The sequence below is a fragment of the Anser cygnoides genome, chromosome 15 (assembly GCF_040182565.1).
Source record: "Anser cygnoides isolate HZ-2024a breed goose chromosome 15, Taihu_goose_T2T_genome, whole genome shotgun sequence".
Lineage (NCBI taxonomy): Eukaryota > Metazoa > Chordata > Aves > Anseriformes > Anatidae > Anser > Anser cygnoides.
The window spans coordinates 10,286,905-10,314,546 of NC_089887.1; the positions used below are offsets into that span (position 1 = coordinate 10,286,905).

At 35.5% G+C, this 27,642-nt stretch overlaps 1 protein-coding gene across 4 annotated transcripts in view; it reads left to right on the forward strand.

Moving 5' to 3' along the window:
• The window catches only part of SNX29 (sorting nexin 29), a 151,960-nt gene that overhangs the window by 106,173 nt on the left and 18,145 nt on the right, over positions 1–27,642 (forward strand). The window contains exon 21 of one of the 4 annotated variants that reach the window (XM_048064039.2): positions 12,798–12,825. The exons of the other annotated variants lie outside the window; for them this stretch is intronic. Coding sequence (XP_047919996.2) covers positions 12,798–12,810 — 13 coding nt within the window. The 3' untranslated portion in view covers positions 12,811–12,825. Of the gene's footprint in view, positions 1–12,797; positions 12,826–27,642 lie in introns of those variants that run through there. 4 annotated transcript variants of the gene reach the window in all.

A 27,642-nucleotide genomic window follows, 5' to 3' on the forward strand; every position in this document is an offset into this window, starting at 1 on the left:
TTTTCCCCCAATACATATTTCTATTGAGATATCAGACTCTGTGCAGCTACAACAGAATTATTTAAATAATACATAGATCTTTCAGACAATGATGGAGCGTATTTTAGAAAGTATCACAGTATCATCATAGCTAGGCTATCATTTGAATTCTCAATGTCCTTTATTTTCTGAGTATCATGACCTGGCACAACTGGTAAGTAAGAAAAAGCATTTCCATTCCACTTCATATTGCCAACTTCTCCAGTATTGTCTTTCCTTGCTGGATTTTGAGCTTCATCAACAGGAGACCTTAAACATGCTGGACATTGTCAAGTGTTTATTTAATTATTCAGTTGTAACATTTTTACCTGCAATTCTTCTATTAGTTTTAGTAATATTTTAATGTAAAACGTAAATACAAATGATAATTCTGATCTACTGAATTTATGCTTTATAACTATATGGTTCCTAAAGGGTTACATCTTTTTTAATGAGAGTTAGCATTGCTATTATTCTTTGAACTCTGCTATAGAGAGTGGTATTATTCTTTGAACTCTGCTATAGTGTTACCTCAGTCTGGGAGAAAAAAGTTAGTCTTAATATGCATAAAAAACCCTTGTGGCATTAGATCTGTCTATTAGGAAGTAAAGAAATATATAAAATAATAAAAAAAAAGTGGTCTTAAAGAGATTCTTCTCATTGTGAAATCAAATGACCACACTTCAGTGAAAATGAAAAATCTGATAAAGGTTCTGTCTGATTAGGAATCCTATTGACAGAAATTACAAGCCTAGTTTTAATTAATCACTTTAAGTCTCATCTCCTTCCTAGAATACAATGATGGTGAACACAAAACAAAATTAATATCTTTAAAACTGAAACCACTGATTATTAAGTACTGGATGAAATAAGCAAAATGGTTTTTTGTTGTGAGTTGTTCCTTTGGGGTTTTTCCCTGGCTTGAGTGCAGTAATTTCATACAATTGGGCACAGGTCTGATGAGGCAAAACATTTTAATTGATCTGTATGAAATAGCTTGCTACTGTTACAAAGAAATAATTTTATTTTGAAGCTCAGATACAGTTAACAGTTTGCAGTAAAATGATTTAAATCAGCTTGCTAGCAGTTCTCTTCATTGTTGTATGAAATGCTAGTGGTTAATCAAAGAAATGTAATTGGTTTTGATTCCTTATCTGTGAACTGTCATTAATGTACTCTTTCTGATATCAGTCTTATTTGTAATCTTGGTTTGTATATTTTTTTCAGTTTTAATGGTGCATTAGCTCAGTCACAGGTTTGGTCAAATAATTTCCTTTATAGTCCACTTTTATGTCTCAATGTAAATAAGAGATTCTGTCTCTGCTAATTTGTCTGTTTACATGCTGAATGACACATTCTTTTTAATAATAAAATTGACATTGTAACTTAAATTTTTGAGTCCCTGCAGAGCAAAACCTAAATCAAGAATTGGCACTGCTGAATTAGGTTGCCGCATCTGCTAGCTGATGAAGCCCTGTCTGTTTATACTTAAATTTAACTTTATTTGTGCTCATGTTTGGTATGTTACAGATAAATAAAACTTGTTATAACAAGTACACTTGTGTTTTAATCACATTTTTATCAGTCTCTCTGAAAATATCACACACGTTAGATCTTTATAAATGCATATATTATATAAGAATATATATATATCTTTGGAATCAAGTGTCACAATTCCTTACACATGTAATTAAGTCTTTAAGGTAAAATTATTAAGCATAAAAAATTGTAATAGGCTATATGATTTCAAGTATGTAAAAAGCTGTAAGAAGTTTTAAAAACAAACTCAGCAGAACGTTGTAGTGTTTCATTTTTCTTTTTGAGTGGCTTCTGTATCAAATGTCCTTATTTTTCATAAGGTGAAGGTTTTCCTCCTGTTATCCTCATAATAAGCACAAATTGAAATAGAAGAAATGTAAGAAAAAGCTTTTACAGTAAAAAGAAAAAAAAAAGTGCTGTAAGAGGTTGCCCAGAGAAGTCGTCGACACTCCATCCTTGGAGATATTCAAGACCTGATAGAACACAGTGCTGGGCAAGCTGCTCTAGGTGACACTACTTATGCAGGGGCATGGGCTAGGAGACCTCCAGAAGTACTTAAATCGTCTGTAAGTCTGTGATTCCCAAAATCTCAGCCTGCTATTTTAACTTGATTTGTGTTTTATATAAACACTGCACAAAGAAGAGTTAGCTAAATAAACAGCTGGCCAAACAGATGTTACATATGAACAAAGAAAAATCTAAAGGGCATGAAACTACTAAAACACATACTAGGCCTTTTAGCTGTGCAATGCTATTCAAATAAGAATAGTGCCACTTGGTTGACTCTTTTGCTTTTGCAATGCATATGTTTGTATTAAAACACATGCACGAAAGGTGTAGATAACAATTTTGTGAGTATTTTCATAGATCAGCTGTGCCAAGTATTTACGTTTTATCTAATTTTCTAGGCTACAGCTACATGTTAAGAGTTTCTAGATGGCTATATTTCTTTGTTCTTCTGAGCTACAGTGTTGGACACTTGTTCTGTCCTGGTAGTTGCTCAAACATATGCTTTAAAGAAAAGAGAACTAACTCAGTAAATTATCAGAAAACAAAGACTAGAGTAGGTCCTTACAAACTGTTGACTGTGTGATGTTTGAACACCAGAGCAGTCATCAGTTCTCAATGATTATTAGAACATTATAATGTTCAAAAAATATGTTGTCTTCATTTCATTGGATGACATGTATTTAATAGCAAAATCTGTGTTCCTTGCTTGTTTTGTGTTGGTTGTCTTTAAATCACCTGTCTTTCAAGCTAAGTTGTCGAAAATTCACAATTTCTACTCTTCCTTCTCGTTTTGTAAATGCTTCCTCCTTTTTGGAAGGTAAAGTTCTGAAAAGAACGGTAGAGTGATCCTGGGTACGAATTGTCAGGTGAACTTCCGTACCAAACAGTCTGCCACTTAGAGCAAAGAAGTTGCCCTGTAAATGTTCCTATATAATTTATTTAGCACTGGACAGTGTGGGAAGTCAAGTATCGGGTTTTGGTCTTGCAGGCTGCGAAGTTCAAATAATGTGGAAGAATAATGTTTTCTTTGTGGTTTGAGGAATTTGTCTTATTGGGTTTCTTATCTTTATTTCACTTAGAACTGTCAGAGTGTCATCGCCATTGAGAGCATTTAAATTGGTATACTGAAGGTATGAGAGAGAAAAAGTTACCTGCTATACAATACCACTGCTAGTGTTAAAATGTTGCTTTCAAGCATAAAAGGTTCCTACAGATAATGAATCTGAGTTGAAATTGAAAATTCCCATTTTCAAAGTTACTTTCAAAATATTTTGTCTGTCAGTTATATTTCATTCAGTACCTTTGTCTCTCAAGAGAGGTTAGTTTATTATACAGCAGATATGGGCACTGTTTAAGTGTTTTAAGTTTAAGGAACTTAAGGAACTTAATTTGCCTTAAGTTTAAGAGAATTTAGGTATGTTTTCCGTTTGCAGGACTTTAAATCTCAATCTCAAGTAAGGTGAAAAATATCTTTTGCAATCTTATCTGGTTATGCCATGTTCCAATGTTCTCTCCCTTGCTTTATGATTTATAGGAAATCAGTTTTATAGCTACTGAGAGGTTTCTGAAGTATTACAATTATTTTCTCCCTTTATGACTTTCTTAGCTGGACTGATAATAATATATTTATAGCAGCAGTAAAGCTCTTAATTAACTAGTCTTTCTGGATGAAAAGCTACAAAAGATGATCCTATGAGAAAGCAAAATAATTGTAAGCTGTGTTTCTGTATCATGTAAGTAAAATAGTAGAAATGGTAGTTAATACAGAGTCTATGCATTTAATGATAGGAATCCCTTCTCTTAAGTGAATTCCGGACTGTCTATATGTAACCTAACTAAACGAAAGCCTACACACATGTGTACAAATACATCAACCTAGCAGTGAAGTTTTCGTTTTATGATTTTATTTTGCAGAAAAAGTTAGCTTGGATTTCAGGTATTGATATAACTATGGGAGTGATGAGTAGTCACTGAGGTGACGTAGTTAGGATACATGGCATTGCTGCATCAGTTGTGTGTGGGGGGATAACAGGGTATTACTTCAGTTGCATAAGTGATTTGGGAAATACTAGTAGCATGATTCTATTTTGGAATTTTGTTTTGCTCATTCTGTAGCACATGTTCAGTCTGCAGTTGCAGCCAGAAAGTTCTTGGGGCATTTGGTAATGAGACAGCAAAATGTCCTGTCCGTGGAATTCACGCTATATGCAGCCCCAGTGTTCTGCTGGTGGTGCAGGTGTTTATCTGTTAAACAGTAACATTCAAAAGCAAATAATTAAACCTTGAAACACTGCAAAACAATATCAGTGTGAAGTAAGGAAGTTTAAAATGCAATTCTGAATAGATTAATTTCTCAAAAAAAAAAAAAGAGTTGGTAATGGCATGACACTTATTAAAGCTATTGTACATATATGTGGCTTCTAATAGAGTAAATGACAGTATTCACGTAATAGGTTCTAAACTGCTGTGGCCAGTGGCCAAATTTTTACCCGACTACATCCTTTGAAGTCCAGCCTGTGTTACCAGCTTGGCACTGAATGAGTTCAGTATCTCTTTAGCAAATCTCAGGTATGTTCTGTAACAGTAAGCGAGCACTCTGATAAAGAGGAATATAATTTACATGAACAAACTGGGAATAGCATTTGCTTAAATATGTGACTTTAATTAGTAAAGCACCTCATAATAACTGAAACGTGGTAATGAAGCTAATTTATTGCCATGTTAATTGATTGATCTAGTCATCAAACTATGTAGAGACATTACACAATATTTATCTTTCAATAGAACTGTTGCCAAGCAGTGATGATTGTTGAAATAAAAATATCCTAGATATCTAAAATTTTATTACCATGCTGAGATAATGCAGGAAGTTCTACTGCAAAAAGGTACTATTCTTTTGTGGATGTTTCAGTGACAATTGACAATTAAAATACTTGGAGTCGATTGTTTTTAGAAAGCTATAGTTGTCTGTGTTCTTGCTTTCTGCATTCCTTACTTTGTAACTGATGGTTGTCTTTTAATCCCTAAAAACTTGTGAGGCTTGACATCAGGAAAAAAAAATAAATAAAAAGTATCAAAACTCTGCTTCTGATCTAAGGGAAACATGAAGTAGGGCAAAAATTGTTTGGTCCAAGTATATCAAAATTTGTACTTTCATCTCTTTTCCTTCTGTAAGAGTTAAGATTAGAAAATAGTATTATGATGTTATATATTATTTTATTTTTTTGTTTTGGCGCATATCAACATTGACGACATGCATTACATGGCATTCTACAAATGCATTAAAATTTCCTTTCCCTTCTCAAAGTAGTTAAGAGGGTTTGATAATGTTAGAGGAAAAAGAGGAAGGACAAAATATATTGGGAGGAGTAGAAACAGTGATAAAGAGGGTGCACATATAAGCAGGGAGAGAGAAACAAAGAGTGCTTGAAGTTGAAAGAAGAGAGGCTGCACAAAGTAAGGAAGCGCTGAGAAAACCTGGTACTTGAGGGTTCCTAGAAGCATTTGGGTTTATAAAGATAGCTATTTTTAATGCAAACAAATGAAGATGTTACAGATGTAATCCTTGATTTTTACAAATGATGACATGAAAAACACGTACAGTTTTTTCACAGCAGTTTAAAAAAGAAAAAAAAAGTTTTATGGCACCCTCTGGGTGCTTAGAGGAAGTGGAAAATTCTGTCTGGGGTTTGACATTATGTGAAACAAAACTTGGATCCTGGCTCCAATGTATAGGACACTCAAAACTTGAATAGTCATTGAAAAAGTGTGTCAAGGCTTTGTCAGATAGCATTTTTTGCAATTCTGCTATGCTTTTCCACATGACAAACAATTGTTCTGCATCCTCCTAGTTGATTCAGACCTAAGATTTGCAAAATTACTTCTTAATTCCTTTTTATTAACTGTAGTTAGTCTTGAATTTTCTAGTTATTAAAGCTAACATCTGTAATTTGAGCTAGAAAAAGTCAATTACCTGTGGAAGTTGATTTCCCCTGCAAACTATAATATAGTTTTATTCTACTGTGTGAAAAAAGTGCAAGGGATTTAAGGAAGCTATGGTTAAGTTCAGGTCCATTATTGACGAAATCTTAGGTTACTTTAGAGACTTTTGTCAGCACACTTATGTCAGTTAGGAGTGTGTGCTTAGAAAATCCTTCAAACAGCTATGGAAGGTGCCACCTGTGCTGGGAAGAAGAATGCACCTGTACGAGCAGGAAATTTTGCTTGCTTTTGTTTTCTCTCTCTCGTGATCCTAAGGAGCAGTTTGCAGTAAGGGGATGCTGTTAAAAATATTTACAGAAAAGCTCCTTACTCTTATTTGCCATCAGAGCAATTGAAAATCCTAATTTGCATTCATGCCCCCTGCATTCCCCTTGCCAACCCCCTGTGGCCTGGGTTATTTTAGCTGTTTCAAGTTTCACAGAACTGACGTCTTCCCCATCTATCTTTTTTTCAATGTATGATTTTCTTTTGATAACCAGAGTTAACATGCGCATGTTTCAGCCAAAGAGATTGCAGTCTACAGTGCCCTAATTTTGGGACAATTATCATAGCAATACCATTAGCAGCGTTCATGGTCTTCAAACAGTTGTTGTAGGTGGAGATGCATTCCAAGAACCTATTAGCTCTGAAAATACCTGCTGAGTTCAACTTGGTTCTGCAGTTTCTAGTTTTACAGAAGTTAGCAGTCAAATAACTACTCAGGAGAGCTTAAATGTCATTTTTTAATTGGGAAGAATAATATGCTTATTTACTGATGATTTGTGGAAGGTGCCTAGAATTATCAATGTGATCTATTTTGAATACAAATGCTATAATCATATACATTTCAGATCAAAATTTAGTCCAAGTGAAAATTTAGAATATGTTTTCATATTCTAAAAATTGTTTTGATAGTTCATCTTTTTCTCAACTGTTAAATGAAAAAGGACTAGAAACTCTCCTCAGCTTTTTGTTCTTTATTCCTGTCAGCAGCATTTCTAGAGGCTGTATTTCTTCATCCAGCAGTTGGTCCTATTAAGAGAAATTAGCCAGCAGTTCCAAATGTAAATAGATTTTATTCAGATGAAAAAACCTGCTCCGATGCATATCTCTCTTGGTCTCATTTTCTTGACTTTCCTGCTTTCACTTGCACTTCCTCTCTATTTCACTTTTAAGGCAATCCTCAGCAGAAGCCTATCAGTATTCAGAGTACAATTGAAATAATTTTCTCCCCTGGATTATGGGTAATGTTGAAAGTATTACAGAAACACATCCTTCTAAACTCACCCTACTGAAATATCTCAGTGTTATCTTGTTCCAGGACTAAGACAACTCAAAAAATGTTTAGCTTGATGTAATGCACAATAAAACTGCTATGTCATACTGCAGCTCCATAACACTGAGAGGTTTCATGTATTGTATTTATTGTCTTCATTATTGAGTCTTGCCATAAAGGAAAAAAAAATCAACTTGACTTTCAAATACCGTGACTTATACTGGTTAACATCTCCATAAGGACAGTGAGACTTGCTCTTGCAAAGTTCATTCCTATGAGTTGTTTGACAGGCCTCAAAAATAGGTGTTAATGAGTGTATTTCCATCAAGTAGATTTTGGTCTTTTTTTTTGGTGTGTCTTCAGTGTGACCTCTACAGTGCAGTGCCTCTGCAAGGAATAACATCTTGTGTGCTGGACTAGAAGTGAATGCTCTTCAGTCAGCACTAGAAGCATTTGACGGCTTCTGATCTTTTATAGTTGCCTCTGAATAAAGTAGGAAATCTTTTTTAATGCTGCCTGAGAAAACAGACAATGTTAAAACAGGCAATGCTGACATTTTTTTGGGAAAATGTTGAAACGTATGAGGGAGAGGTTGTAGTATGGTGTTTCCTTCACATGTGTAGAAACGTACAAGAAATGCTCTCCATTTCATCGTTTAAAAATGTGTGGAGCAAGAATTTCAAGCAAGTAGACTGACAGTAGCAGCCATAAAGGACTTGTGTATTGCTGTTCAGACCTAACAAGTATAGATCTGTTTCCTTTATAAACACTCAACGCTCAGAACTGTGTTCTGAAATAAATGCAGATTATGTTGAACAAAGGCATGTTCAATGGTACAGCAAATTTAAGGGCTCTACAAAGAGCTTTTAAATGTGCTGTACGTTTTCTGATGGGTCTATTTCCATTCCCTTTTGCAGATAATAAAAAAGGCTCTAGGAGAAATTCAAAATGCCAAATTGCCTACCATGAAAATATAAAATCATCAATTCACCTAGTATTTCTTAATTTAACACCGCTATAACATGCAAATACAGTTTAATGTCTCTTCTGTCACTCTTGATTACTCTTGGCTCCTAGTTTGTACAAGATAATTATTTTACAGACCCTTTTTCCTTAGAGTAGGAAACTCAGGTCAAGATGGGAAGTTGCTCAGTTTAACTAAGGAGCCGTGTGGATCAAGATGCTTTTGAATGTTTTTTTGATTTGGCCCCAGGAGTTGTGCCATCACTTCCCATCCTTTTTCCTCCTGGTTATAACAACAGGACTTCTAGCGAAAGATCATTCTGAGAGAAGAGCCATCGTTGTCAAGAACATTTGTTTCTTCCTTCTCTTCTTGCTCTTTCACTGCCTGCAAATAACCTCAGTCAGTCTTTGGTAATAGGGAGGTTTCCTGATCTATGCAGTTTCTCTCCGTAAGTTTTAACTTGTAGCAATGCAAGAAGAGGTTGAGATTTTTCTCCAAGAACATGCAACCAGTTCAAGTTGTGTCATCACAGCAGTGAGCCGGTTTCCTTGGTGACAAGTCCAATGCATGTCCCCGTTAAAAAGTGAATGCTTCATATATTCAGGCATTTGTGTTGCAGCAGGTGTTTCTGAAATTGGTAGCAAAGAATGGGCTCTATAACCAGTTAAGAAAGTTGCAATTTTGAGGCTGGGCGGAAAAGAGAGAATGCATTTATTCTCATTTTCACTCTGCAGTCAAGATAAAATTAAACCAGAAAAGAGACCTTCAAAAATACTCATCTCTGACATCCCTGTTTTTCTATCTTAAAATTCTCAGTTCTTAGTTTAAATTCACATTTCTGTCAATAAGGAAGTAATTGTAAGGCCGAGTACTCAGAAGTACAGGTTAACTTACAGCAATAAAATCAAATCTTTAATATGTTTCACAGGGAAAACAAAATAGCTCAGATTGTAAATCATCTTCAGTAAAAAAAAAATAGTTCGAAGACCTATCAATACATTTGAGCACCAGTTCTTGATATCCAACCTTGAGTAATCACAGCTAGGAAAAATGTTGTGGAATAGGAAAGGAATTGTGTCTCACTTCTGCAAGTGACTGTGACTCATAAGTGTCCATCACCTTCACTGTGTTTGACAATTATTGCTTCTGCGGCATGTGTATTTTTTTGGGAAAGCAGTTTTTCTGCTTCCTCTGGCTGGAAAGTTTAGTCCTTTCTTGAAGGTCAGGGTTTGTTTTTATTTTTCCTCAGTTCCAGTGGCAGCAGTGACAAAAGAGCTATTCTCCTTTGAGGTCCATTAAAACAAACAAACAAAAACAAAACAACAAAAAAAAACACAACAATGCAATTAGTTGTTCATTTTCTCTGCTGAGATTTTTACAGCAAACATTAGCCCAATAAATGAGAAAAATGCAACGTAAGACTGTAAACTGTAAAATGTAAGATAAAACTGTCATTAATTCCCAAATACATCTTAAATAGGTATGAAATCAATTTGTAGAGCAAGACAGGTATTTAAAATACAAGCAGAGATCACTTCTTTTGGTAGAAAGAGGTAACTAATAAGTTTTTAGACGTACAACCATTACACTGAGGAAAATATGTAAAGTCCTTTGCTGAGATCTATAGTTTTGGTTCTAAATGTGAATCAAACCATATTCTATAGCCCAGCAACAAAAATGAATCATTTGTATGAAAATGCTTATGTATTCCCCAAACTGGCAAGTATCTGCTAAGGCTTTGGTTAGTTAAGTTAATAGCTATTTCTAATTATAAACACAAAACCCAACTCCCATACCTCATTCATAAACAATAGATCCAATCTTCTTTAAAGGTCTTTGTCAAGTTCCAATCCTAGCTACAAAAAGCAGAATACTAGAAATACTGTCATAATTGTCTACAGTATGTCAATGTATTGGCCTCGTTCTTGATAGCATGAAAGTATTTTATTATGCAGTAAGGTATTAAATATTTTTTTTTCCAGCAATGTCAGCAGCCATCTAGAAATCTTTTCTTTATAAAGTGGCATGATATTCCAAAGTGAATAAAAGAATAATGTTCTTCTTGTCAGGCTATAGTCATATAACTTTCCCTGCCGTTCAAGTATAGAATTAATGTATCTTTCTTGTAAGCATTGTGTTTTTGTACCAATATGCTCAATTTTTAATGTCTGTTAGTACTTGTTAATAAAATTAATTAATGACATATAGGAACAGAATTTAACACAAGAAGGTATCATAATATGTTAGGGTACACAGCAGTGTCTAGGCTGTAGTTTAATTTAACAACAGTGTATAAAAGCAGAGATTGCAAGTCCATTGTAAGAGTAGGTAGTTGTTCACAGGAGCAGTTCTGTTAATTGCAGGGATTTTTCCAGCAAGAACTTTCAGGAGGGGTTTTCAGCCTGACAAAGTATACCAGAAATGTCTTAAACTGTCAGCTTTCACAAAATATATTTTGAATGGTGGAATAAAAGTGTATCAAACAGCAGGGTTTCTTCCCAAAACTCTGAGTGAGGTCACTGTGGTTGAAAACCTGAGAGAGTCAACAGGGAGCTGAGGTCTATATTTCAATAAAGAAAACGTGAAATGAGGGCAGTAATAGGTGAATTGATTTGAAGGAGATAAGTCGATACGTAGGTTGTTAAATGCAGGAGCGAATTGGTTTAGATGGGGAGCTGTTGGACTGACTGACTTCTGGGCAACAGAGGTTTAGCTCAGCTAAGTAGTATCGACTGAGCATAAGAGTTTGATGAGAGGAGAATTAGGCATAATTAGAAGCAAACAGTAGATGGGGAAGTGTTGGGCAATAAAGTGTGTTGTGGCTGTTGATGTGAATTAATATAAAAAAACAACTGGAGAAGGTGGGGATTAAAAGAGTGAATTAGCAAAGTGAAAGTAACAGAGTCATGGGACTGTGTGACGCAGGTTGGAGTGAATGAAGGGAATATATGTTAAAATGCAGTGGGAAAGGAAGATGGTGGAAAAGAATGAAACATGGAGACAATCTCTCCTATGGGATTTGTTTTCCTTTACTGGAGTTTGCGCGCACACAGAAAAGAAGCCATTTCATTTAAGTCATTGTGATTTGTTTTCATTTATTGGAAATGGCAGTGGTAGCTGAAATAACAGAGAAAAGGTTCACCGTAGGCACAGAATTTTTACTTCTCCATTATGTAGAAGGTATTTTATCTTTCCTTTGAAAATAAGCCTTGGTATGGGGAAAAAAAGATATATATTGTCTATTCTGTTGTTTTGAAAGATTGTTGTTGAGTATAAAGATTCAACTCTGCCTCAGATCTTGGTATGCAAAGGTCTGGTGTAATAAATATTCTGCATTCAGTTGTTACCCCTTGTGTAGAGCAAATTAAATAATTATCAGGAAATGATTCCTCCTCTTCAGAAGTCTCACCGGCTCGGTGGTCATTCAGTGTGCCTATTCTCTGGCTGCTAATACAAAACTTTCTTTCTTCCTTTAATCCTCAGCCGTCTAAGCTCCAATTTTCTCCTTCTAATACCCTGAAAATATTTTCGAGAAGTGCCTTTTCTCTTCACCTAGCAAATAATTTTATTCCTTTTAAGTAAGGAGTGACAGGTGTGGTATTTTTATAAGGTTGCTGCTTTTTTTTTTTTCCAGAACATTGGCTTATTACAGCCAGACCAAACGATATTCACTGATAGTGGCTAACATGGCTTAAGTCACATTTAAGTTTTATATCTATAGTTTGAACTTTTTCAATCATGTTAAACATACTCTGAATGTGCAAGCAGGGCTGAGAGTTAATGAAGATATAGCATCACCAAAACCATGTGACTAAAGCTAAGCTGATGAAGTGAATTTTATTCAGACAATTTGAAGTTCTTTTTAATATCTGTCTACCTCCAATGAATAAGATACCTTTGTATTCAAGTAAGAATTAAGATTTCTAAAACGTTACATTGCCATGCATATTTTAGGCTTCTCAGCAATCTTTCAGCATAAATCAGGACGTCTAGATGTAAAATTATTTTTTTTTTTTAGTTCTAGAAACTTAAAATATGCACAGGTAAATGTTTTGAATTGGAGTTGGATATTTATGCCTTCGTCTAAAGCAGCAAAAGATGATTCAAACTATTTAAAAATGTTCTGCGTTAGTCTAATATTGCCTAGTCTTCTGTCATTTCTAACTACATTGTCTGCATACTTTTGAATCAGTTTTTGCTCATGTAAGCATTCAATAGATTGTCTATTTATATCTTGATTTTCTTCCCCCATGCAACATCATACATACACTACTCATCCCATAATCTTAGAATCCGCATCCGTATTTCATCAGCGAGAAATTATTTTCTTGCACAGATCTAAAACTGTTTACTGGTATCAATATACTGTGGGTAAAAATAGAAACATAAATGTTCATGTGTGGGGCACAGACGCATCCTCACTAAATTAAATCTAGATGTTAATTTTATTATGATTTAAAGTACAAATGTTTGTAGTATCTGTGTCAGGCTATTGTGCTTATTGTCTAGGCTTAAGGTGTGAACTGTATGGAACTGTGTACAGGAAACTGGAACACTTACCTAGGTAAGCTAATCAGTAACTCTTTCAGATGCAGTATTATGCTTGATTCTGACTGTATTTGTACCTCTGATTCATGCTGGCATTCTGCTAGTCTTTTAGCTGTGTGCACCACTGAATCTATGCACGTTGTGTCGCTCAGCCAAGCTTGCCCAGAGCTTCAAAGTCTGCCTGTCAACTCAATTTACCAGTCTCTCTTTGTTAAATTAAGTATCATTGAGAGCTTGAGATAGGTATATTCTCAGCTCAGCAGGCTCTGCAGTGAGGTAATACGCTATTTGTATTGTGTTTGTCTCCAGGTGGAAAGCCATAGTGTTATACTCAAACCTTGCATAAAATAAATGCATTTTATTTTTCATACAGAATGATAATTGAGAGCTGTGAAGTATAACCATGAAAATAGTATTAAAAAAAAAGGTACTTAAGACTGCTTTCCGTTAACTTTCTAGATTAATTACTGATTACTAATAGTTGTCAAATATGACATTTTAACTTTTTACATTTGAAAGAGGTTGAAGCCTCTACAGGATTGATAAAAACCTTTCTTGTAAGCCCATAGATCATATGTCTAGTTGAATAGCCAAGAAATCTTACAGCACAAATAATAATAATCAGTTCCATCTTTTTTTTTTGGTGTGTTCACTAACACATATACGTGATTTGTAAAGGGGGTTAAGTCTAATACTCTTGGCCCAAACTCATACATCCTTTGTTTGCGATTGTGTAGTTATTTCTTCATACAATGTAAATCAGTTTCTGGCATGATTACTTGAGTAGGAGTCTTAAAATACATATATATATATATGTGTGTGTGTGTGTATGTATGTATATATATTCTGTATATATATATATATATATAAATGCTCCAAATATTCGTAATACAAAATAAAATCCTTTCATTATATGAATTTTCCTAAATTCTCTAGTAAACAAGATGAGATGTGTGCCTGTGGTAGCTTGACGCTGCATTTCCTGGCTGTCTTCTCTGTCCGTAACAGTTTGCCCTACTGTTCTACTGGAGCTGACTTTTCCAGAAGAGGGGAGCACAGAGGAATTTGCAACTCAAATAATCAATAGCTGAGAATACGCCAAAACTTTGAGAGTCAAGGAAGTGCAGATACATAGATGTTTTTGCTGTCCCTGCTGTATGATGGTGTGGGAGTTACTATGTTTTAAACTACCACAGCTGTATCTTTCTTTCCCTTTTCAATCAATCCTAAATATTATTAATGTTTTAAAATGGGCACAGAATTTCCGATATAAAAGGTCCACAAACATACAGAATATTCTGTTACATCCTAGTACATATTTTTACATAGCATCCAAGTCATCAAAGAGCAGCAAGCTGGCAAAAAAAATAATCAAATGGAATATTTTTACTTGATAAAGATAATTTTTTCTCTGTATATATTTTTAAAATTTCTCAGCAGCCTAGAATACGCTGAATTGTCTCTATAGTGACAGTTACTAGAATGAATACATAGTGGTAAAAGTGGATGGTGTGTGATTCATTGCATGATAGTTCAGGACTGTTTCAGGTACATCACTGCTTTGTATGTCTGCTTATGTGCACCCTATGGGTATCTCTGATCCATTGGAACAATGTTCTTTTCACAAAATCTCCCCTTCCTGAGGCAATTTCGTGCCTGCTAACTACATTACCCCCTGCTTAGTACCATCTGATATCAGACTTCATGACAATTATAAACGTGATGCATTGATAGCCGCTTAATTATCCTTGTTCAACATGGTAGTTATATTGTCAAAGAATACAAGTTAAACAAGACCTCCCTGGCCCAAATCTGCATAAATCCTCAATAATGAACTTGTGTCTTTCAGAGTTCCTCTACAAAATCCTACTAGTCTGTAAAATTTATTCTACAGATGCACTTGAACTTGCTGATCTATAATTGCTTGTTAAGTTTCTCTTTATGGAGATTATTTTAAGAAAATTGCCAGCTTTAGATATTCACAGTCACATATCAGCATATGTAGCGGAAGATTGCATAACAGCTAGTTCAGGAGATATATTTTGGAGAACTCATAGGTAGGGGAAGGGAACCATCTGCAGGTCTCTTGCAGGAAATAAGTGTGCCACCATGAATTGTTTTGGAAACTAATCATATAAACATGTTGTTTTGTAAGAAGCCATCTGGTCAGTTATAGCAATCTATGTGCAAGTGCAGATGGGTATGAGAGCTCTGGGATCCATAACCCTTAGTTACCATTCACGATCTTCACAACAATGCCTTAGTGCAGACCCCTTTCGATGATGTATTATTCCACTGTGTACAGCAAGAGATAGAATGCTCCAAAATCTGATCTCCTTTTTTGGAAAGGCAAAGTACTGGTAAAGCCCAGAAAATTTTAAGGAAGAGAAATTTTCCAAGTTATGTTCTCCATACAGCTGAGAGCAGATTTAGGGTAGGTAGTGTAGCACAAGGGCTTTTAGTAGATGGCACCATGTATTTCTTCATTGAACTTCTCGTATTCCGAATCACTTTTGGTGATTTTTTTTTAATTAGATTTTGAAATGTACAACTGAAGAGAGGAGTATTTATTTAAATATATGTTCACAGAATAAATAGAAATTGATTAATGAAACTGAAAAAAAACCCACACCAAATAATTTCTAACTTACTGTATCACTTATAGTATTAGGAAATCGCATATCATGCAACTGTGGCACTTCAGGAGGTTTTGGAAGCCATGCTGTTCTAACAAAGGATGAGGTGATTTCTAAGCCTTAATCTGTGCATTGAAAAGAACTGAAAGGCTTCTGACTGACTTCACTCAATCTGCGTGGCAAAACATATCACTTGAAACCATTCTGGTTGGGCCTGGATGACATGACCTAGACAGAACTCCATCTGGAAATCCATGAGAAGTTCAAATCTCTACTTATAAAAATAATCCCATTAACTATATCAAAGATGTGCAGACCTAAAGACTCACGAACCTGATAGAGCTGATCGTATAACTCCAGGGAAAAACAATAGGTTTGGCTTAAGTTCAGAGAAAGTGTGACTTGCTATTTTCAGCTTGAATTCTATTACGGAGAAGGTTGATGAGATATTTTCCAGTAATGCAGACCATCCAAAAATTCACTTTTGTTCCAGGGTTTTCTAAACAGTGGAGGAATGGAAGAAATCACAGACCAGTAAGTGTGTGTTTGATATACAAAAGCAGCATTCTTTACTGAGAACATGATTTAGTGGATTTGTTGTTTAGGAACCAGAATCTGAGTAACATGACCTAACAAGTTAGCTGTATCTCCTTATAGTCAGGGCAACAGACCTGTGTTCTCTATTCAGTTCCCAAATACTCATTGTTTTATCTCTAAATTGTCTTTTTGATGCTTTCTGGAATTGAAAATGTTATTTTTTCAAGATATCCGATGCTGAAAAACAATGATCAAGTCTTGTAAGTCACTGCATGCTTTCATTTCCTGCTGATGAGAGTCACAGTAGGGCACAGCAAGCATCAGTCAAACACTGTTTGTATTCTGTAGTCTGAAGATCAGGCCTTGTGCAGAAGTAATCAATCACTCTAGATTAAGCAAAGGGCCCTTTTCATATTGGGTGGTTCTCTGTGACATTTGCAAACACTTTTTTGGCACAGGATGGCATTTGCAAACAGTTTTGGTGTAGTGCATTTATGGAATCCATTCTCAGGAATATCGCAAGCTAAGCTGTCAAACATGAGTTTGTAATGTTTGCTACAGATCTCCTGAAATGTCATCGTCTCAGTTCAATTGTGCTTGAAGAATCTGTTGGAGGGTGGTTGGCCAGGGGGAGAATAAGTATTGAAAATACACTATTCCTTAAATCAGAAAGCTTATGTGCAAATATACCCGCATATGTAAATTTTACATCATTACTAGAATGGCAGATTTAAAAAAATAATAATATAGTAATGAAACAACATGACTTAAAATTTTCCTCCTACGGTAATTGTTAAATTTCAAGTGTTGCAAGAAAACAAAGAATTCTGTAATGGGTATTTCATTGGGAATTTTACCAAAGATTAAGTTTAATTATTGTTCCAAAATAGAAATTTTGAAGATTTTGAAGAGTTAGAAAGAGAAAAGTCTTTCTAAAAGGCTTTTCAGAAGTCAAGCTGACAGGTGGGTATATAAGCTTTATTCCTTTCTCTTAACGTAGGAAACTGTAAGGAATACTTGAGAAAATGTGGTTTAGAAAAATTAGTTTATACCTCTTAAACTGCAGTCTTCCAGAACTTATTCATACTCCTTTCTGTACAATGCTGACAGTAATGGGTAAATGGATGCATCCATTCAAATAAATGAGGCAAATAATCTTCATGAGGGAGGTGTCTTTGTACTCGTGCGTGTACTTGGCTTTAATCCAGACCATAACAAGTTTGTTTATGCCTAACTGCACGGTTTTTCAAAAGGAGGTGGGTTATTTCTTTTCCTCGTTTGAACTCATATTGAAAAATATTTCAGCAGCCATCAGTCCCTTACGTGAAAACAGCATGAACTAGCTACAGGCCATCACTGAAATTCAGAACATCATACAGAAGCTTTGTTTCTTGGCTTTGTTAATCTGCCAGCTATAAACAGGGCCCACTGAATTCTGTTGTATTTCAGATGCTATTTTTATGATGTATTTTTAATAGATTTGGCACTTCTGTGGTGACAGCAGAATCCATGAAAAGTTAGTAGAATTGTAGAATAACTTCATGTAATTATAGGCACTCATCCATTAGTAACAAAAATTAATGTTATGCATGCTTGTCTTTACTTCCCTGCCATATCACTTCACCTTATTAACGAACTAGTAAAGAAAATAGTTGTTGCTTGTTTTTTAGGAACTTTCTTGAGAATGCTTCAGAGGTCTCCAGATACGTTCTCTACAGGGACAAATTAGTCCAAATGCCACTGCAAAAATGCAAAATGATCTCAGATATTGAGGTCTGTGCAGAAATAATAGAGGTAACTTCATCGTGGAGTTCATCTGCAGCATGCAGAAATTGCACAGCTATTCTCTCTATGCTTGATCCACCAACTGTTTCGGTATGGCCCTAACCCAGGGACAACATGACAGGAGTACTGGGTCTAAGTATAACATCGGACTATTCTTGTCTATGATGATGTACTCAGGAGGTGCAGATTTCCAAGTCCTAATGCAGACCTGTTTTATAGTGAAACAGGTTTCTTCAGTTTACTCTTGCTAAAATAACCCTGTTTTAGTCAGAAGTTACAGGAAGAATTTGTACTGGGATCGCTGATGTCACTGTCTCCAAGAGCAGACCAGAGTCACTTTTTATCTTATCTTCACATGTGAATTACACAATGCCCCAGATTGGTTTGATTGGGTTGATTATATCAACAGCATTATGAAGGTTTATTTTTAGATTAAGATTTTAAGTGTAATGCAATTGCACTTAAGAGTTTAGTGAAATGCCTGATATATGGGAAGGATAACCGCTAATATGGGGGTCTGCAGAGATTGCTGTTCCCTGTAGAAAATGTTAGAAATCTGTGCCTTGTAAACAGCTTGCATAAAATTGTTTAATTTTGCGACTGCAAAATGAGCCAAAAAGCCTGTTTCTTACTAATCCGTGTCTATTTTAACTCTGATATCTTGTTTCTGGGATTTTATTCTAAGCTGTAAGAACTCATAAATTAATTCTTTATAAGAGATTTAATTTATTAGACTTAATACAGTTTCTGGGCAAGTCATAAATATACTGAACAGCTCTGAATGTCTGACTCCTTTTAAAGTCTTTCAGTAGAAGACTTCTACAAAATAAGGAGATAAATCCCAAAGCACTAGCTATTGAGAACAGCTAGGTATGACCAAAGGGAAATTAAATGGGACTGGTTTGTATTGTCAGGCAGACTGAATAATTTATCTTGTTTTTACTGTTAGTGCTATAGCTGAGTCAAATGAATCTAAATCCTGGGGACTCCAATAAACCCCAGTGCCCAGCGTTTTCTAAGCACAAGGTAGCTGTATGTGTAAGAGGAAAAAATGCTTCAATATATAACCGTAGAGCTGTTGTTACTGCAGTCAAGTTGATGTATATCACCTGTGTTAGGGCTAAATGTGTCAGCGTAGGCCTTTGCTTTTCAGGCCCATACAGTAATCTTGCAAGGAGGAACCATAGGCATGTGCTGTGTATGGTATCTTTTAAGACTTTTCTCTCCTCCTGCTGCTTGCAAAGCTGGAGTATCCCAACAAAGATAAACTTCTCCATCATCTCACTGCCTTCTGGTACTGTATCCATTCATGCGTAATATTGATTTTTACATACAATGCTTCATTGATCTATTTCTAAACCAGGGAAGGTGATACCTCAGGAGCTTTTTCAGTTGCTGTTTAGCTCAACATCTATTCAAAGCCATAAAACGTCCTCTGTCAAGGTTCGCTAGTCTTCCCAATGCCAAAATCTTAAAGTGGCTGAAAGCCACAAAGCTTAGAGAGACAAGGAGAGGAATAGCTTCCTGGGGAGTTCATAGGCAAAAGTGAAAGTGACTTTCTAGTGATCCCATAACTTCCTTATGGATCAAATCTAGATGGGCAGCAGCCTTTTCTGCTGCTGCTTTATGTAGCTAAGAACAAGCTTCTTCACGTAGCTGAGAAATGGAACACTGAGCAGCCCCCAGGCTGTTCCTGCCCAGTGGCTGTGCAGATGCACTCCAGCACTGGAGTTGCACTTAAACAGCTGCCAGCAACATGAGTCACAGCTGATGACCGTTGTCCTAAATTGCAGTTCATTTATTTCTATTTTAAACACCTTGGCAAAGTTGCAGCTGCATTAGAGAGGGACCAAGATGATTTACTTTGTAAAGGTTCTGAATCTGATGATACCTGGAGAACTGCACTGGAACTTCAGGAGCTCATGGTCAGCAAGGTACTGTGTGTTTAACTCCTACTGGAGATGGCAGCAGATTTTGCTTCCTGTTAACCTCATCTGGAGTCATGGGTTTAAAAAATAAAATAAAATTGGGGGAGTGGGGGCTATGTTTATCATTGCCATTTTCTTTCTTTCTTTCTTACAGAGAAAATAATTGAAATCTGACTAAACAGAAAATCTGATTTGGTTGCTGATTACTGTGGTCTTCTGTATGCTGGCCTGCCTGCTGTCTGTTTAGTTTTTCTCTAATCCAACAAGAACGTTGCATCCCAAGTTGGCTCCCAGCGTTATTTACCAGGCAGCATCATACCTTCTTTGATTAGCTTCCTTTTCTGTGTTGGATGAAATATAAACGTTAGTCCTTGTCTTCATTACCAAGAACGAAGTCAGCATTTCCCTTGTTATTCTGTTGACAGTACTCAATTCTGTACTTTATTTACATATTTTCCTATCTTGATTACTTTTGTTTATTTGGAGAGTACATGTTTAATTTCAGTATGCCAAGTCTCGAATCCCTCTCTGTGATTGTTTCCAGCTGCAGGTGCTCTATTTCTATGTTCTATCCAACTCAATTTGAAATATTTTAGCTTAGGGAAACTAAAAATAATAGCCTAAAATTAAGAACAATCAAAAAGCTCCAAAAGATTGAGGTGAAGACATTCTATATTTTCAAGTTTTTAGGTCATGAATCACTATTAGTATCAAGCTTCTGGTTGGGCTGCAGGAACTTGCCCTTAGTATTCAAGAAAAAAAAAAAAGGCAAAAAAAAAAAAGCAACTGCTTTAAAGCACTGTTCTTCACTTTTTGTTATTGCTAGCATATCTTCCAGAAACTTTACGATGTTTCAGGGACACGTCTAGATGTGCCATGAGAATGGTCATGTCAGCTCTCTTCTGCCTCATTGCCTATATTAATGTCATGGTGTAATCTTCATGAGAAATGAAAAATACTTGAGAAAAACAGCTGATACCTCTTAACTTGATGGAGCAATTAAAACTCAAGCACTTTCTTGGGAGATCAAAACACAATGTATTGATCACAACTTTTCTTTATAATTCCATTTGCTGTTACGGTAATTTTAAAAGAAGGGTTTTGTTTTTAAAAATAAAATAAACATGGCAATTTGTGCAGGTGCCTTTTTATGATGGGCAGTTTACTTGCAAAACTCTAAGCAAAGACAGCTAAGTTACGTTATTCCCATGGAGTAACTAAACTATCCTGAAAAGTGTAAGTGTTTCTGCTTGTGGGCAAATATTCTTGCCTGGCTGAATTTGGAGTCAAGAAGAGTCAAGGAACATGGAAGGCACAAAGCTTCTCTACAGGGAAATGTAGGTGGCAGGATTCCAGGATGGGAAACCAGTAACTGCTGCAGTGCTGCCAGCCCTCAGGTCTCACAGCATTGTCCCCCAAGAGGCTAGGTTACGTGGTGTTGCAGGTTAAAAGTCAGACATGGTGAAGTGCATCAGAAATAGGAACCAGGTTTTCACTGAAACTACTCTAAGTATATTAGTGAGCTCAGTAGCAATGATAAGCATTGACAGGTAGGAAGAAACTTTCCAAGTTTTCAGATTCTTCCTCTTTATGCTATTGGCACAATTAGGCAAATTAGAAGAGCTGGTGAATCTCTTTTTTTCACCACTTGGCATGAAAGATGGAAGTTTTTTTTTTTTTTTCTTTTTCTGTTCTGGGTGAATAAGAGGTGTGTAGGTTAGAGTGGTAAATATGTAATGCCTTTTACTGGCTTCGTATATGCTGGTGTCTGAGAACACACTTCCCGTAAGCTTTCTGTTGTTACTTCCAATGCCAAACATATCGATCATGGGCTGTTTAGAAGCTAATTTGGTAATTAAAGTTGTCTCCATGTCACTTTTCAATGCAAACAACTTGTGAATATGGAGGAGGAAGTGTCTGGCTAGTCTCCCTGTAAAGCACTGCTGTCTCAGCACACTGAAATTGCTACTCATCAAACGAATTTTACTCCGTTGATTTTCACGTACATGAGGCATTGTGAATCCTGATGCAAGTCTTCTGTTTTTAGTTACCTCAGTGTTTTTTAATAAAAATGTATCCTAGATCTTTCTCTGCTTTCCTTAAAGATAATTACAGTACTAACAGGAAAAAGCAAATCCAGATATTCACCAAACACAGTTCTTCTGAAAGCAAATCCTACCTTTTATATGAACAACCTTGGAACATGTTCTGCTTCTGAACTGTTTGTTTGTTCAATTACCCTTCACTGAGAAGTGGTAGATTGTAATGCTTACTCAAATTTGGCTAACCCCTATAGAGTCGAATGCTGTTTCCTAGGTGAAAATTGATGGAATAGCCAAACTTGCTGTCTTTAACTAATCATTGCAATACACAAAATAATTATATCAATATAAAAAAATAGTACATTATAGTGAAGTTCCTCTTATATGCATGTTCAGTGATTTGTGGCTTTCTAGTTAGTTGTGAAGGGATCATTTGCTTCAGAACTGTATTTACTCATCATTTTAGCTGGAGTACCACCGAAAATGGAAAATAACCACTCCCTAAAGTAATAGACTTTAGGTACTCGAATGTTAACTGGTGAAAGGTCATTATTGTAGGGTTCTGAGCATTTCCTGAATGAAAGAGTGTGCATGCCATCCAAAATCAGACATGGGTATTCCTCATTTTGTCGATTGTGACTAATGCATTCTAAACATTCATTGGACAGTTAGCATCTTGGTATGCCAACTTCAAAGTAGTCAGTGGAAGAAAAAAGGTCTGGTCATCAGAATTCTGTAAAGTGTCATGGTTTACAGAAAAAAACCAAGTATCAATGCAGATGATGTTTATGAAGAAAATCTTCGTGCTGATACGGAAACTCATTTGTAGCATGAGAACGTTCAATTTAGGATCATTTGGATCATAACAAATTAAGCATGATTATGAGTTGGAAATTATTTCACAGCAAGAAGAAATTGAATATACTATGAATGCTGTATTTTGTTGTAGAAGTGTGTATTTTGAAGTAGAAGGAGCTGCATGTTAATAAAGCAGTTGGATAGAATATTAGAATAAATGTTTTTCATTTCTTGGTCAATTCAGTTCTAGTCTTGAAGGGAATTGTTTTAATAATTTTACTAATTGCTTTAACGTGACAACTTTGCTCTAATAGAGTGTCTTCAGGAATTTCAATGCCAAATTGCACTATAGAGGGATTATCTTACCCATGTTGTTCTATTTCTTCTGTAAACAGTTGACTATTTAAACTTCCCAGCCTAGTCATTTGTATTAATAGATGAAGATCACTGCTTCTCATTAATAGTTGTATTTCCTTTCTGCAGAATTGGAAATGATGATAGGAATGTGGCTCCAATTATTTTTACACTTCAGCAACTGGAAACAAATATATTAGCCAGAGTAACAGGAGTTACTAAAGTATACAAAATGATTTGATGAAGTCAGAGTCTTAGTTAATAGTACCACTAAACAATTGTTAGAGATGATTGTAGCTGGCAGAAGAAGGTGCTGAAGTGTGTATTGGCAGATCAGAATTACTTACTGCTTTTTTAATAAGGACCTCATCATATAGTATAAGCCTTGTTTAATATTACCTTTTTGAGGAGGCCTGCTGTCTGAATCAAGTTAACCACATTAAGTATTGGGATTTTAACCGGCAATTCGATTATTATGATAAATGAAAATATGAATCACACAAGAAAACAAAAAAGTCATCAAATTTATCTGCCTGCTAATGTTTTTCTTCATGAGCTGTGTTTAATACAACTCAGGCAAAGCTAGGATCATGACTGTCTCCAGAGATGCATTTCCGTGTGAGATACGTGAACAACCTGATCCTGAGCTTTGCTACGCTCCCAGGATGTGCTTATTGCTTCTATATTCTATTTCAATTTCAGAGTGTTATGAAAGTATTTCCAATTTCAGGCATGTGACTTTATTTTTACTTCTCTCTCTAATTTTATCCTGAAGAGTAGAAAATGAGATGTAAAATAAATTTCTTTATGTAAATGTTCATGATGTCATTTAAAAGAATGCTGCAGTTCCAGGTGCATTTAAAGAAAAGCACACAAAGCATGCTTTACATTTTGATACATGGACAGCCAGTGAATGAAGGGTATGAAGAAACTAGAAGCTGATTAAAAAGACCAGTTATTTTAAGCTGTTTTCTAGAGATGTACCTCAGGCAGAACTTGACACCTAGACAAAATCAATGCATCTGAATTGGTATCCAAACAAACGCTGAGCAGATCAATCATGAATGCTTAAAAGCTAAACAGTGACCTGGTGGGAAGGAGGAATTGATTCTCAGCAGGATGCTTTTTTCTTCAGACTGGGACAAGGTGAGAATGCAGAGAACTCGAGCCTCTAGTGCTTGAGCATTCCACTGCTGAACAGGTTCATGCCTGGCAAGTGTCCAGATGCCTGCCAGACTCAGCCTGGAAAATTAAACCCTGTTAGGGCCTCAGTGGCTAGGAAGGCAATAGAATAAAAAGGAGAATATTATGTTAAAACTGAAGTGGTGTAGCTCAGATATCAGATGTAGACTTGAAGAGTAAGTGCTTATCACAGGGACTGGGGGTAGCTGTTCTGGAACAGTTATTCTAAAATAACTACACCCTGGTTTAGATTTACATATTTTAAATTTGTATTTTAATTTGAATAAAACTGTCAGCTATGGGTGAACCCTAAATCATGCCCCAAAATACTGACTGAAAGACTGCTTTCACTGAATGAGACAAATGAGAAAGTGGATTTGAAGACATTGCATGCAGGTATGCTTATTCCTTCCTCAGTCCAAAATGCAAATTGGTAAAAAATAAATTGAGAACAAGTATTCCGATTTCATCGTCACGTGCATTTGCCAGAATTGGTAGGATCACCTTAAGGTGCTCATACTTCTGCCCAAGAGTTCATAGAATATCTGACCTGCCGAACTGTCCAGCAGTTTGAAAAAGTGTCTCATTTAATGCCAGAGACTCTATAAGTATCATTTGACCTCAAGGCCAGAACTAGAATTGTTAAATCAGGTAACGACAGACGGAAGAGGTGGAAGAATAATCTTCCCCTCCTACTTTATTACCATTGGTTTTGAGGGGGGTTGTTCATTCTTTTCCCAAGTTTAGTTGTTATGCTTTCTGGGTGTTCTTAGAAAGTTTGTGTTTTAATTGCAGAGCAAAAAGCTAGAGCTGAAATAAGGAAGTTAGATGGCAAATTCTTGCATCAGTTTTTGAAGTAGGGAGGAAGGAAAGGGGCTTAAGAAACATACTTACTAATGTATGACTTTTCTCTCTCTCCCCTTTTTTTTTTTTTTTAATACTCTAAACCTTTTGTCATCATACAACCTCCATTTCCATGCAAATGGATCAGGCCAACAACAGCTGAAATTCAGTTTCAGCTCCTGTTTGTCTTTTTGTGCTGGATGCATGAAGATCTAATTCCTTGGTTATAAACTGCTTTCTGTAAATCTGTGTAACATAGCGATTTGTCTTAGAGTTTGGATTGTAATGATAAAAATTAGCTTAGACATTTAAGACAAATTAGCTCTAATTTGGTTATTAGATAAATCTAGTTTAGGAGTAGTATCATTTAAATTAGCAGAATTACTTGTGATTTTTATTTATTTATTTACATAAATCAGTGTTCATGCAGCCATCCTAAAATGATCTTATTACCTCAGCCATTCTTATGAAGACAGATGGATATTAGTTCGTATCTCTTCCTTTTAGGAGAATTCATTTTGCATCTTTTGCACTTCTTTCTTTTAATGGTATTTTTCTTCCACAAGGGAAAAGTGACTTCAGCGTTGGGCTGACCCTAATGTCATTTTGTGGATGTGCCAGCAGGAGGAGCTTAAGTATTAAAATGTACTTTCAAAAAAGCAATCACCAAATTATAGTAATTGCACACAACACAGTGCTTTCTTTTGCAATGTAAACTACCATATATCCACAAAGTAGCTGTCTGTCAGCCTGACAGAACTAAAGCACTATCAGCAGTGTCCATCCTGCTGGCAAATTAACCTAATTTATTTTAAGAAAAGTCCAACAAGAAAAAAGAAATATTTTAATTTCATTGTGTATTTGATATTTAGAAGCTTTTATATTTACATGTTCTGAAAGATACATATTTAATACGGAATCACAGCCCTCTGAAACCACTACCCCATGCTGTTTTATAAACACTAGAGAATAAATAGAAAACATGAGAGAATAAATAGTATAAAAATAATGAGTAATGATATTCACGTTACTGAAAGCAATCCATGATAATGAGCATAGCTGAAATTGGATTCACATGATCGAAATTTTCTACAGCATCTGAGATAGCAATGTTGAGTTTCAAAATAACATATCATAGGACTGGGTTTGGAAGTCCAGTTATCTTTGGCAACCAAGAATTAATAACATATGGTAAATTAATTGCAGAGCTTGGATTTTATTGACAAGAAAAATATAGAATTCAAGACCTAGATTATTATTCTTGTTATTAAAGAAGATGAGGATGTATCCCACAGGTGTTTTATGCAGTTTTTTCATGTAAAGGAATTCCTAGTTACCTAGGAAGACTCAATATTATGTGTGTGGTGAATCTTAATTCAGAAACATCTAACTTATTATTTTAACTGTTACTTTAGACTGTTCTGTGAGGAAAGCTAGACAAGTAAAATACGCTGTCATTAAAACTACTCATTGTTTTCTGTTAATGGTTAATGTCTGAATTGGACACATTTTTCTCTGTACTGCTTTACTATTATTTAGTAAATAGCAACAAATGTGGGCATTTTAGTTTCAAAGCTAATGGCTACCAGTGATAAAGTTACCCTGTCTTTCAGAAGTACTCTGCTTCCTGCAAGTGAATTTTACACTCAGTCCCAGGACTTGTTAAAGGCCTTTGCTTTGCTAAGATCTCTAAGGTGTTTGAAGTGCTTGAGTGGAGCCTGCATGTGCCTACAGCTTTTTTAGGGCTGTCTGAGCTGGGAGGAAGGTCACTGCAGGAAAAAGGGAACTACACAGGGTAAATTCAGTGATTTAAAATATATACACATATATGTATATATATGTGTGTGTGTGTATATATACATATATATCATATATGTGTATTTATTTAATATGGCAAGAACTGCAGAAGAGTGATTCTTCCACTATTGACTTGTTATTAACTCACTTTGAAGATAGGTATTACAGTTTTTTTTTAATTATAAAAGTACATTTGACTTTGTATGCAGTGTAATTTTATTGCCTAGCTGAGTTGCAAAATGCAAAATTTAGTTTTATTTATTGATCTGTATGTAAGAAGCATAATTAAAAACCATGTGGAGTCCTCTAAGAGAATGGCAAAAGTACAATGCTATCCCTTTATACTGTAGTTTTCCGAGGAGTCTATAGCCTCTGAATATCACCTAGGTAAGCTGGAATTTTCTGTTACTGCTTGTTGTTGAACTTAATGTATTTCTTCTCAGAGTCTTTTCAAAAAGGCTCATTCATCTAAGACTATAGTCTATTGTGGGTCAGAAGAGACTGAAGAATTCCCAACAGGGATGTATTGCTAATACGCTTCATCACGTAATGATACATCCATCCATAATTAGAGGATTGTTAAGTAGAGCATCATGCAAGCTCTTGTCTATTTTGCTTGTACTTTTATCACTTCAAAATGCTTATACCACCATTTCTGAACTGCAACCCATAGAGATATGCTTTTATCCTGTAATTTGCAGTCTTCCATAAAGTATTGAAAGTTCTACTAGTTCTCATTTCTGAAAGAGCCCATTTGTAATTCACACTTGAGATACCAGTAGAAAGAATGCAATTCTGTGTAGTTGAAGATGTGTGCTGTACTTTGCAGTCATGTGCCAGGCTCTCATAACATCTGCTTTTTTCATGTTGAGAATAACGACATAATAATTTGCATATAACATAA